Below are 14,505 nucleotides of genomic sequence, written 5' to 3'. Positions count from 1 at the left end.
TACTTTCTGTCTCTATGAATCTGACTGCTCTAGCAATAAGGCAGGAACATTTTAAATGAGTTAGTCTTCATGCTAAAAAGTTTTCCAAAATGCATTTCAACATGGCTACAAGATAAGGATTTTTAAACTAAATAAAATTCTCACAAAATAATAAAAATAATCATAAAAGAATGCTCACACACATTAACATTTAACAATTTTTTCATATTTCTTGATTGAATAATTATATATTTGTAATCATAATCTTAATACTCAAAAGAATTCTACATATTCAGATGCCAGTGGTAATTAGATTACTTGAATACTGGCCGGCGGACATCAGTTGTCCTTGCTTGTAAACCTATTATTTAAACTTAAAAAATACACAAGCAGCATGCTCCCCTTAGTTTCAGTTCCTCATTCATCACACAATAGTGGCATTTCCAAAACTGTGCAAGGAATAATTTGTCAAATCTGCCCCAAACTGGCTGACGGACATCTGGCTCCTGAATATAGCGTGGGAAAAGACAGTATCTCCAAGGAAACTTGAGTTTGATAATTGAAAAAATTCTTTTGTTTGCTCAAGCAGTCCTAATAATGACAGGAGAATAACATACACACTGATCCTAACACATGAAGACATCAAACAATGAAATCCTAAAAGAGCCTAGACTATTGAGACTAAAAGGATTCAGAGAGTCCTCTAGGCCAATTCCCTTATTTCTACTTGATTTAAACCATCAAAAATACAATTATCTACTTACATATAATAGATTTTCAAGGTTAGTTTGGCACAACAGTGATTGAGACTGAAAAATAAGAAGAAAACACAACCTATCTCTCTCTCAACACTATATTACTAAGCACCTTTGGCATATGTTCAAATATTTCAGAGAAAGATGCTAGATTATTTGCAACACTAAGCTCTGGAAGGCACAGTCAGCTCAGTGCTTTTCCATTGCCTACCAAAATTATTCATTCTACTCTTGAAATAGTTGAGACAGATGGTGTCTCACTATATTGCCCAGGCTCGTCTCAAGCTCCCAGCCTCAAGTGATCCTCCCACCTCAGCCTCCCAAAGTGTTGGGATTACAGGAATGAGCCACCCCACCTGGTCCTACACATTCTTTAATGAAATTGTTTTATTATATATGTGATACCATATGCGGGCAGAACAATTACAGTGTTTTTAGATGGTTAAATAGCTGTGTGCAAACTTCTAGGTTAATTAAATGACTTCAAAATTGTTTTAGAGAAAATTCATATAAAAACTCAAAGTTAAAATTCATGATTATCAAACAACAGAAAAGTACAAATAATATATTATACTTTTCTATATTTTTAATTTCTAGCACAAAGCCTAGGTACCTAATAATGAATGCTAAGAATGAATGAAAATATAATAAATCAGCTAACCATAATGATCTATATTTTAATTGTCTCCTTTATTATTATGTAATAAATAATGTAGGTATTTTATTTTAAAATTTGTTTTTTACATAATGTTAAAAGTCTGCATTTGGTAGGGGCATATCCAATGATTCTTTGATCTAGTGCTGACAAAGGCCTTTTAGGGATTACCTCCACAAACTCCACATTAACAGAATCTACTTTTTGTATGGCCTACAGGGAGAACATCTCTCTTTCCCCATCTCTTTCTCTCTCTCTCTTCCCGTTCACTCACCCACCCACTTGGTACTTCCTGCATTTCATTTAATAGAGACAAAAGAGTGAGGTATGAGGGCAAGTGTACAAACTTCTTTGGGAAGGAGCACACTGAGGGCTTGCATGCCAGCTGTCATTCATTGGATCTTGGACCATCAAGTCTCTAAAAGGCCCCACTCTTCCCTTTGTAAAACTGAGATAAAAATATATACTTCCCTAGGATTGTTTTGAGAATCAATGATAAAATGAATTTAAAAGTCCCCCGACTAACATGATATTTAAAAAATAATAAGTATTCTTATCATAAAGTTGGAAATAATATAATCATTAACAGCATAGAGTTAAATAAGTGAATTACAACAAGACAGTACTATATGAAGCCATGCAAAAATCACTGTAGAAACTTTTTAACATTGAAAAATGTTCATAATATATTACCGCTTTTCAAAGAATAGATAGCAAAGCAAAATATACACTCTGGTGTCATTTGCGTTAAAGTATTCATTGGAAAAATATTGAAGAGATAGATCAAAATGTTAACATCAGTTCTTAGAATAATGGGAATACACATGATTTTAATTTTCTCTTACATTTTCCTATATTTTCAAAATGTTCTGCAAAATTTTTCATGCACCAAAAAACACAAGGATTAATTAATTAGTGATTATTATTATCTCACAAGTAATGTGACATGTAAATTTATTAAAAGGTAACTACTATTCATTTACAATAAAATGATAAGATGAAATAGAAATATTCCCAAATGGCAATAAACAAACATAAATTTGCATTAAGTTTAAAGAGCTGTGAATAAATGTCTTCCTAAGATCTAATTTTGACAGAAATATAGGTTGAAGTCGGGTTTAGCAGGTAAAAACAGAACGTGAGAATTTGGACCTAAATATTCGTAACACTTTATACCTTTATGATACCTTTATATTTAAGAACGTATATATACTATTATTTTATTTGAGCCCCATAATAACTCTCTGAGATTAGCAGGTATTATCTCATTCTTACAGATGAATAAACTAAAACTCAGAGATGTTAGGTAACTTGCCCAAGGTCGTACACCTTATTAATAAATAGAAGCTTAAATTTCAATCCAGGTAATCCAATTTGAATTCAAGGTTCATTTATGCTTATCCCATATGTAAATTATAATCCTGGCATTCTAGAAGGCTACTCCCCAGGGGTGGGACACACCTAATTAAAGAGCCATCAGAGACAAGTTGAGAATCTGGAACAAGGTATTAACCTACACCAGGAAAGATTTGATCAGCAACTGAACTCAGGGCCCATGAGTCATCTCTGTTCTCTAAATGGCTTAAGGAAGGAATAGTCTTAACTCAAGACTTTGAAGAAGGAACACATTAGATGCTGCTTTTAGCCACCAGAAGGAGTGGAAGTGATTCTGGTAGTTTTCTAGGAAATAAGCACTAGTCAAGCAATTTGCCTAATAGTGACATAAAGCTGAGGTACAAACTTAGAATACAGAGTGGAGGAAAGGAAAGAGAGCATAAGAACTCGTATAGGCAATTGGCCTTAACAATTGGCAAGTGCCAAAGAAATAAAAGAGAAAAGAGAAGCAGCCTAAGAGCAGAAAGAGAAACTTCAAGAATTAAAAAACAGAGCTATCAGTTGTGTCTCAAGGAGTGGTAAAGATGGGGTCAACAAAATCAGGAAAGACTGGTCAAAGAACAAATTTTTAGCAGTAGGCAGGGAACAGTACTCTCAACACGGGGTAGAAACTGCAAGTCCAGGTTGGTTGCTGAGCAGAACCAGGATGCAGTGCCTCAAAGGTCTCTACCAAAAACATGAAGCATGAACAATTATATATATATATATATATATGTTATATGCATAACATTTATAATATATATGTACACACACACATACACAGAATAAAATTATACTTGAATAACTATATTGCCACATCGGGATGTGTTTTCATTTGTTTTTGCTTTTTGAAACATTTAAGAGATCCAGTGTGCCTTATGGAGCCAGAAACAGTGGAGATAGTACTTGCCACAGTTTGAGAACCTCTAGAATAGCCAGAGAAGAGAAAGAGAACACAAATACAAGACAGGGTAACTGTGAAAGATGATCTCCTCCCGTTTGCTTATGTTCTGCAAATGGTAAGCAGAAGTGAGATTTGAACTACTTAGATGCTCCCCCATGGAGCTGACTGGGGTTTTCCTTCAAGAAAAAAATAGCTCAGTCATCACGGGAAACCGTGGAACCTGAAAATATTGTTGACTTAACCTTCTTTCCCAACCCTATTCCCCAAGTCTAGTCCCCTCCACATTCCTACACCAGCATGGGCATCATTTAACTAAATTTTGTCATTCTGTTTACTACATGTGATGATTTATGTATGCTGCCCAACCTAGAGTGTGAACTCTTCATGTCATGCTTGCCCCCAGCCCCAGTCATGGTATTGACATATGCAAGTATGTGTGGCATGTTGTATGAAATGTGAATGGATGTACCACAGAGGGGCAGGCAAATTAGTAGGTATGCCATGATTTACATGTAAGAATAGCTGAAGATATAAAAGAGAACAGGAGATTCAAAAAATTGGAGATGATGTGTAGATATTGATCTATTCCCAAGTGATGGGGGAAGAGGCATACGAAGGAAAGGCATCAAAGATAACTTCAGCAACATAAATTTTGCCTGTTTTATATGTCAAGTCAGGTAAGCACCCAATATTGGGACATAGCAGTAAGAGTAGGAGAATAATATGGGAAGAGAAAGGAGGAAAACAGCTTGGAATATGACATCAAGGGAAAGGTAAGTAAAGAGTCTCCTAAAGTTAACCTAACCAAAGGGCTGAAATATCACCATGGACAACTGCTGAACATTAAGCCCAACAAATAGAAATATTATAACATTGCAAAATCCAAAACAAACATGTGCATTATATGTTACAGAACATGAACTATACCTGAGATCTTCGATTTCTTTTATATAACTATGAATCATATTACTAATCTCCTCATTTCCTTCACCTGAAAGACAAAATATGAAATAAAAATTTTCCTTTAAATTAAGACTTCAACAAAACAGGAGAAAAAAAAAGTCAGGAAACAAAACAATAATTTTTTAAAACACAATTCTTATAGCAAATTTTCTACCCTTTATTACATGAGCAGACCACAAGATAATATGATTACAAAGGGAATATTTTGTTTATATAAGAATTTATTATTTTTTGAAATTAGGTATTTAACTTAAAACCACAGACTGTATACACAGAGACTGGCATTTCTATTTCAACTATGCTAGGTAATTAGTGAACACAAAGAATGTTCCCTGCCCTCCAGAAGTTAATCCCTCACTTATCCCACCCTACCCACATACCTGCTCTGGCAAGAACATGGTTGGCCTGATCACTAACAAGCTGTGTAATTCTGGACCTCAATGCATCAACCGTCTCTTGCATGGCTTTAATTCTTACACGCAGGTTATTATTTTCAGTCTGTAGCATAGCATTCTCATGAAACATGTCATTGATGCTTTCCACACCCTCTTCGTCAATTATTCTTTTACCCTAGTAAAGGAAAATAATGTCCTTGTTGGTTGAGGAGCCTTAAAAACACAAGAGTTTTGCTTAAGGATACTCTATAACTATACAATTCTTTACCCAAGAGCGTTTTCATCTTACCAACCCCAAGGCAAAAGAAATCCTTTCGCCTCTAGTAGAACACTCCACAATGCATTTGTTACTAAAGAAATTGATTAGCCAGGTGCAGTGGCTGATACCTGTAATCCCAGCACTTTGGGAGGCCAAAGTGGGCAGATCACGTGAGGTCAGGAGTTCAAGACCAGCCTGGCCAACGTGGTGAAACCCCATCTCTAATAAAAATGCAAAAATTAGCCAGGTGTGGTGGCGGGTGCCTATAATCCCAGCTACTCAAGAGGCTGAGACAGGAGAATCATTTAACCTGGGAGGCGGAAGTTGCAGTGAGCCGAGATCACGCCACTGCACTCCAGCCTGGGTGATAGAGGGAGACTCCATCTCAAAAAAAAAAAAAAAAAAAAAAAAAATTGGGTAGGAAAGCTTTCGAACAAACAGTTGTTAGGTTAGACTGAACATAGTTAAAGACTGTCCACAAGGAAAACTAGAGACTCTTACCTCCAAAACAAAGGAGGACACTATTATGACAACCAAGAGATTCCAGAAACACGTATGTGTAAGGCATTATTGTGTTCAGAAAGTGCCAGCCTTAGATGTATCACAAAATGCAAAGTCAAACTCATTAGCTTACTGTTTTGTATTCCATGAGCTCCATCTGAAGTCGTGTGATTTCACTACGAAGTGCATTGATTTGCTGACTAGCTCTGTCCTGATTGACCATCACCTTATTTTTGATATTTCTAGCTCGATTGGCGTATTTCAGGGTGTTTAACGTTTCCATAAAGTCTCTGTCTGAAGGGCTGACACATGCTATCATGATTGTTTGGCTGAAAGTTACAAATAATAGTTAGGCTTACACATAAAAGCACCTAAAATGCTAAAATAATCATTTTTAAATTCCTGACATTTGAATAGTATCTTCTCTTCAAGATACCAAAATATTGAGCAAATTTAAAAGCCCCTGTACTTGAAGACTATCTTAAGAAAAAGCTTTTGTTTACTTTGGGGAAATAAATTGATATTATTCACCTTTGACCTTGAGAAAGTATAAGCACATACATTTATTTCTTACCTCTTTGCTAAAAAGATTTGAAGGAGTGCACACAGTAATTCTAAAATTAAACTGACTACAATACATTACACTGAAAATCTAAAACCACTTCTTTCATTATTTATTCTTTCAGTATTTTAAAAATTTATTCTTAATCACCTGTATCCTGACTTTTGATGCCAGCAAAGAATTGTACACAAAATCCAATCACATTGAAACAAGAAAAGTAGTTAGTATATTCTTGTGTTTCATTATATAAACTGTCATTTGTGATTGAATGATCAGAATTACAGTTTCTGGCCAGATTACATAGGAAAAGTGGGAAACATTACTTTATGGTCATGATAAATTGATTTAGCCACCAAAGATTAGGATAGTGAAATGCTAAGTATGCCCCATTATGTTTGTATGTTATGTTTGTAAATAAAGCAGACATGGAGATTCTAATAGACACTCACAAACTAACTAAAAAATGTGCAGGAACTGCAATTAAGGAGCAGTCTACTTATCCTGGTAGAAAAATCAATGCCTATCAATCATAATCTTAGCCTCCTAGTCTCCTGCTTCCAATCTTTTCTTTCGACAATAATCTCAACACAGTACTCATAGGTACCCCTTGTCCCATTCCACACCTTTTTCCTACAACTCTTGCTTACCCTTACTGTTACTATTATTCAACAATCAATTAAGGTATCACCTAATCCAAGAACCAAATCCTCAATTTGTCTGTACCCTTTCTGCCTCCTCACACCTTTTGGATATCTCTTTTGCATTCTTTATATTATTATTATATTGAAATTTTATAGACCCCAAAACTCTTAGACTTTAGATTCCTAAAGGACAGGGATTATCAAGTTTTATTTATCAGCATACTTCTAAACATATAACACAACATTTGAACCAATATTAGGTCATTAACAATTGTGATGTGTGTCATGTGTACATAATATTTACTGGGGGTCAGAAAGTTAAAATAATTCATGCCATTTTAGTTTTCTCTTTTGATAAAGAAAATAAGGTAATTCAGTAAGCGTGAGGATTATGGATGCCGATTAGAGAATAGAGCAACTTGAAGTGTGGTCCCCAGTCTAGCACCAGTCTGCAGATTATTTTTACTTATGTAAAATTGGGGAAAATAAATTTATATTAGCCTTCTTTGACCCATAACACCTTGAGTAAGCACAGGTACATACATCCATTTCTTACTTATTTACAAAAAATGTTTAAAGTAATGCAGAAATTGCAAGTAAGCACTTTAGAAACTTCCACAACACTTGAACTTCCTGTAATCAATGACCTCCTCTCATTGAGTATAGATCAGTTCAAGTGTTTTCAAACTCCCATGGTGAGTCACAAATGGGGCAAGCTCTGTATGGTCATGCACAATATTAACCCACCACAAATTGGAAAGAAGGGAAGGACTCGCCTTTAACAAATATTTTGAGAAGTGCTGGGATCAAGGGCTTAAGAAGAATAGTGAAAGTCAGGAATAAGAGTAACTGGCAAGGATCAACTGTATAGGGAAAACATCATATATTAAACAAAACCCAAAATATATAAATTTCAAGAATGATTCTATTTATGAAAAACTCAAAGAAAATAAAATAAAGCTAAAAAAAAGCTATTTATTTTAAAAGTTCACACAAAAAGCACAATTCTGCTTTAAAGAGAACTATATCACTTAAATATTTTATTATATTGTATATTATATTTCTTACAAATTAAGTTATACTACACATCTTGAAAATGTATCACAATGTTAGCAGTAGTTACTTCTAGGTATTAGAAATATGATTTTTTTTTTTTTTTTTTTTGAGATGGAGTCTCACTCTGTCACCCAGACTGGAGTGCAGTGGCACAATCTCAGCTCACTGCAACTTCCGCCTCCTGGGTTAAAGCAATTCTCCTGCCTCAGCCTCCCAAGTAGCTGTGACTACAGGTGCCCACCACCATGCCCAGCTAATTTTTGTGTTTCTGTTAGTAGAAACGGGGTTTTGCCATGTTGGCCAGGCTGGTCTTGAACTTGTGACCTCAGGTTATCCGCCCACCTAGGCCTCAAAGTACTGGGATTACAGGTTTGAGCCACTGTGCCCAGCTATAAATATAACTGATTTTTATTCATGCTTTATACTTTCCTGTATTTTCCAGAATTTTTGCCATAAACTGGTTATGATATTTATTAAACACTGTAAATGTAAAAAAACCAGCTCGAATTTTTTAAAAGACACTAAATTATGCACATAAACATATGGAGCTTATTTTCAAAAGTATCCTTGGTCTAATTTTTCTTTTAAGTTTAATTTGTATAAACTTCAAAAAGTGAAGATACTTTGCTCTCCAAGGCTTACACAAAGTACAGTGCTTTTGCACTAGGAATGCAATCCTAAAATTTTAAGCAAAAATTGAGGCACACGAAGAAAGGAATTAGAAGGGGTCATCTCCTTTGAGGGGTTACCACCCATTAAGGAAATAGGTGAGGAACATGAGACTATTTAGCTGTAGCCTAAAACTCAGCAGAAATTCAAGATCCACAGTGAAAATATCTTAGACCACTTATAAGGTAAGCAAACTTTCAAAAGTATTGAAGTTTTCAAGAGTTAAAATAGTAAAGGGAGGACATATATCATGTCTGCTTTGTTTTATAGTTAAGAAATAAATACAGGAAAAAGCTACAATTTAGAAAACCCGAAAAAATTTACACTTGGCTGAAAAAATGAAAATTTTTATTCTGTTATAATAAGACCCCTCTTGATACTGAAGATCAAACTGAAAATATAGAACACAAGAAATACATGATAGTGGAAGGAAAACTGCATCCATACATAGGATGTGCTGGAAGAGACATGAGTTAAGACAAATGCTAATAGTACATAAAAGGAAGAAACATAAAAATGACAATGTTGTATTCTACAAAACAGAACTTTCTTTCTTTTTTTTTTTTTGAGACGGAGTCTCGCTCTGTCTCCCAGGCTGGAGTGCAGTGGCACGATCTCCGCTCACTGCAAGCTCCGCCTCCTGGGTTCACGCCATTCTCCTGCCTCAGCCTCCTGAGTAGGTGGGACTACAGGCGCCCGCCACCACGCCTGGCTAATTTTTTTGTATTTTTAGTGGAGACAGGGTTTCACCGTGTTAGCCAGGATGGTCTTGATCTCCTGACCTCATGATCTGCCCGCCTTGGCCTCCCAAAGTGCTGGGATTACAGGCATGAGCCACCGCGCCCGCCCAAAACAGAACTTTATTTCTAAACCAAACGGATTATAAACTTAAAAGGATTTAATATTATCCAAAATTATTTGGATAATAGTTGTTGATACGGTTTGGATCTGTGCCCTCACACAAATCTCATGTAAAATTGTAATCCCCAGTGTTGGAGGTGGGGCCTTGGTGGGAGGTGATTAGATGTTGGGGGCAAATTTCCCTCTTGGAACTGTTCTCATGATAGAGTTCTCAGGGGATCTGGTTGTTTAAAAGTGTTTGGCACCTCCCTGTCCTTCCTCCTGCTCCAGCCCTGTAAAGTTCTCACTCCCTCTTTGCCTTTTGTCATGACTGTAAGTTTCCTGTGGCCTCCCTAGAAGCCAAGCAGCTGCCAGAATCATGCTCCCTGTAGAGCCTACAGAACTGTAAGACAATTAAACCTCTTTACTGTATAAATTACCCAGTCTCAGGTATTTATGGCAGTGCAAGAACGAACTAACACAGTTGTTCACAAAGAAACCTTGCTAGTTTAAATACTAGATTTGTTGTATAGCATCTAATAATCTTTTCAGTAAATATGATGTTACATTATTGCAAACACTGTAAAATAGATTCACTGTGGTTGTTGGTAACTTGTTGAATTGTGCTGTGATTGAATTTAAATGCCAAAAATGTTTCCATTTGTAAAGCCAACATGTTTACAGAGGGGAATACATTACCATAAAAAAAAAAAGCTGAAAAAGCATATCAGAATGATGCAAGGTATGAGAAAGCAAGAATGTCAGTGATATTGGCAAAGTTAATAACCAGCCAACACTCTGTATTTCATTCAGTGGACATTAAGATTTTTCCACGTATAAAAAAAAATTTGAATTTTTAGAAGACTTTGTAAAAAAAAAGTACCAATAATATTTAAATTACTTTGTAATTACTTAGGAAAGAGTATTTACTTTTTCAACAAAATTTTATTAGCTTTCTATTCTGTGCTAAGTACTTAAAACAGAAGCTATGATAAGAAAGTCCACATACTATTGACTTCATATACAAGCTAAGTGGCCTTGAATAAATTACTTAACCTCTCTAGATTCATTTCCCTCATCTAGAAAATAGAATAATAATACCTACACCTCAAGGGATGCTAGGATTATGTGAAATAACATACAAAATTATTCACACATTTGAGATCCTTAACAGTATAAGGATTAGTTCCTCATCCTATTAGTTTGCTTTGCAATAAAAGTAGTTCTTATAAATCATCTTACAAGCTTATTTCATAATGAATAATCAAAAGTCTGAGTAGAGGATAATCATTTATGCATACCTATTACCCCCGAGGGAATCCTGTAGTAGTCTTGTTAGCTTGGAATCTCTATAGGGGACATGTGTGGCCCTCTTGCTCTTGTCTCCCAAGGCACTTATTACATTGCCAAGTGCCAACTAAAAGAAAGAGAAAGAAAGACAGCAAAATGATACAAATTTACTAATTATAACAATTTTAAATAAAGAAAGTTTACGGAGAATAATATAGAGACATGATATAATTAAGAATATTTGTGTTTGGTTTTGTTTTACATTTGTAACCAACGTCACTGTAAATTTAGTACATATATATTAGTACTATATATAATACTGTATGTATATATTAGTACTATAGTACTAATAGTACTAATTCTTTGAAACAGAAATAAGATTGACAACTTTAGTTACCCCTAGAATTATCAGAGCATCAGGTTATGTCCCCAGAAAATTGTCCATTCATGTTACGCATTCTTCTCCTCAACTCAATGTAAAAATAAAATGTTTAGTTAGTTTAACAGTTTGATGCAAATTTTCGTTTTGCAATACAGTTCCCACGGGAAAAGAAAACCTTCTTTAATCACAACAAAAAAATCAGTATTATTTCTCTGAACAAGGTATTCCTATGCAAGTATATCTATCCTTAGACATAAGATGGGCTGGGTGCGGTGGCTCATTCCTATAATCCCAGCACTTTCGGAGGCCAAGGTGGGGGGATCACCTGAGGTGAGGAGTTTGAGACCAACCCGACCAACATGGGGAAACCCCATCTCTACTGAAAATACAAAAATCAGCTAAGCGTGGTGGTGTGTGCCTGTAGTCCCAGCTACTTGGGAGGTTGAGGCAGAAGAATAGCTTGAACCTGGGAGGTGGAGGTTGCAGTGAGCTGGGATTGCACCATTGCATTCCAGCCTGGGCAACAGAGTGAGACCCTGCCTCAAAATAAATAAATAAATAAATAAATAAATAAATAAATAAATAAATACAATACAATAATATATGTGTTAGCATCCAATTATTTAAAAACTAGTCAAATTACAGAACTCTGTAGTCACTCTTGCCACCCTGCTGTTTTTCCTACTGTCACTGAATTATCACCTACAAGATAAACATTATCTAAAATGTTGTTCACACTAGCCATCAGTAATGCAAACATCTATAACCATGACTTTGTTAGGAAAAATAGATAATGCAGGGAGTGGCAACAGGATCACACTTTTTCATCATTCCCCCTTTCCAGAGCAGCTACTGTCATAAGCAATGGTAATACTGAAACTCTACTAGATATGTCTCAACATGCTTCAAGAGCCTAAAGAGGAAAACAAAGCAATGGCTTTTGTCTTTTCCTGACAACATAAATGTAAATACCACCATGATTATATCTCCTAAGAAACTCAAAACAATGCAAGAAGTCCAGAATCCAGGCATGCCGTTTTATACAACATTCACCCACATGTCGGACCATCAAGATGAGTATTGGAGTTGGAAGGTCTGGCTCTCTCTAATCAGCCTTGGTTGATAATTTCCCCATAGAAGGATCATAATTATATAGGAGCAAATATTGGGGGGTGATTAATGGGAGGAAAGCAGACACCACACACTCTATAACTGCCTTTGCAAAATTCATATCAGTGAGACAAGTATGACAGTGAGGGAAATCTGACCTAATCCACTCCATCTTGCCTTTAATCTCTAAATTGCCCTTGTTCATTCCTATGCTGAGCTAACTAAAGGAGGAATTTATAGTTTAAAGAATTTTGAAAAGATGATAACAACCTTTTCCTGAAACAAACCTCTTCTTCCCTGGGGACCAGCATGCCTTTGTAAAACTAACAAATTAGCCACAAGATTATTAGAAATTATGATTTAAGAGTCATGCAGCTAGAGGCCACGAGATTCCCAGCCTCCCCAATTGCTCCTATGGATAAGATGACTATTGTAAAACCTAAGATTGGTGTTTGGATATTTTTTTAGACCCTGCATTCTGATGCACCAGCTGGCACCATGCAGACTGGTAATCTGGCTCAAGCAGTTCTGTAATCCCACCCTGGAACAGAAGACAGCAAGAAGAATCCACTTAGACCCCATATGATTTAACCTCTACTCCCCACTCACTTAGCCCCCTCATTCACCAAATTATACTTTAAAAACTGCAGTCTCTGAATTTTTGGAGAGACTAATTTGAGTAATAAAACTCCAGTCTTCCATTTAGCTGGCTCTGTGTGCATTAAACTTTTTCTCTATTGCAATTCCCCTGTCTTGATAAATCAGCTCTATCTGGGCAGCAGGCAAAAAGAATCCCTTGGGTGGTTACAACTCTGATGCTATTGGTGTCACAGAAATTTAGGGATGTCATTACATTTGTGCAGGTACAAATATCCAGTTTTGTAATGAAGATAATAAGAACAAATTTAAAACACAAAACTTTGCTCTAAAATATTTCCTTCCATGTAATGAAGCTTTATGCTAACTAAATCACAAGGAGTTTTCCAATCAAAATGCCACTAGGTGGCATGGTATTAAAGTTAATTCTTAATATAATCTAGAAAAATTATCATTTTGAAACAATCATTACTAAAAAAAATTACAATTTCCAAAGTCAATAAAGTGACTGTCATAAAATGTTATCAAAAGGCTACTTTGAAGGTCTTCACCCATGAAATAACTTAATATTAAATTTTGGGCCAAGCGCAGTGGCTCGCGCCTGTAATCCCAGCACTTTGGGAGGTTGAGGTGAGTGAATCGCATGAGCCCAGAAGTTTGAGACTAGCCTGGGCAATGTGGCAAAACCCCATCTCTACAAAAAATACAAAAATTATCTGGGTGTGGTAGCACTCGCCTGTGGTCCCAGCTTCTATGAAGTGGGAAGATCAATTGAGCCCGTGAGGTCAAGGCTGCAGTGAGCCATGATTGCACCACTGTACTCCAGGAGAGTGGGTGACAGAGTGAGACCCTGTTTTAAAAAAATAAAAGATAAAAATAAATAAATAAGTTGATTTTGACAGTATATTGTTAAATGTGGAAAGAATTTTTCAAATAATTTGTATATCTATAATTTTCTGCACATATAAATTTTAGTATGACTAAATTTATACACATGAAGAAAATCTGTAATATATAAAAACAGAAAAAAGCCTACAACATAAGGAGATTGGAGATTCAGTGCATTACTAATAACTGTTCTATAATTTTCATTTCTTGGTTCAGTGTCTGAAGGATTTCCATATGGATATTATAAATTACAAAAGACAAAAGGACAATAGAAAAGCTCTGATATATTCTCAGCACAAAGCCTTAATCTTACAAGTCCACAGTTGATAGAAATGCCTTCTTTTGCCCTCTCGCCTGTAGCTCCAGTACGCTTCAGTCTTTCTGATCCTGCGAGATCAACAAAATGGAACTTTGCAGTCAGGGTTTCAAATTCATTCATCTGTGCTGATTCAGAAATAATTTTATTATCAGTTGCATTGTCCTGAAATTAAGAAAAATAATTGAAAATACTTTATTAATGTAACATTAAATATCCTCCTAACCTACCTTGCGCTTATCCCATGTACACATATAGGCACAACCAAAGAAACAGACATAAAGCCAAATAAATTCAAAAATGTCTGCTGGCAATTAGAAATTTAAAGTCAGAAAAAGCCTGGATGGTCAGAACTCAACTATTATCAAC

General features: G+C 35.6%; 1 protein-coding gene across 17 annotated transcripts in view; it reads right to left on the bottom strand.

The window, feature by feature from the left end:
* The window catches only part of KIF21A (kinesin family member 21A), a 149,883-nt gene that overhangs the window by 59,035 nt on the left and 76,343 nt on the right, over positions 1-14,505 (bottom strand). For all 17 annotated transcript variants that reach the window (XM_034936028.3, XM_034936029.3, XM_034936030.3 and 14 more), the window contains exons 6-10: positions 14,134-14,301; positions 10,855-10,970; positions 5,919-6,114; positions 5,011-5,200; positions 4,595-4,658 (exon numbers count right to left, since the gene is read on the bottom strand). In XM_034936028.3, the coding sequence (XP_034791919.1) occupies positions 4,595-4,658; positions 5,011-5,200; positions 5,919-6,114; positions 10,855-10,970; positions 14,134-14,301 (734 nt within the window). The remainder of the gene's footprint in view (positions 1-4,594; positions 4,659-5,010; positions 5,201-5,918; positions 6,115-10,854; positions 10,971-14,133; positions 14,302-14,505) is intronic.

The sequence above is a fragment of the Pan paniscus genome, chromosome 10 (genome assembly GCF_029289425.2).
Source record: "Pan paniscus chromosome 10, NHGRI_mPanPan1-v2.0_pri, whole genome shotgun sequence".
NCBI classification, from domain to species: Eukaryota; Metazoa; Chordata; class Mammalia; order Primates; family Hominidae; genus Pan; species Pan paniscus.
The sequence above is the reverse complement of the archived record's forward strand: the minus strand, read 5'-3'. Positions and strand labels throughout refer to the sequence as shown.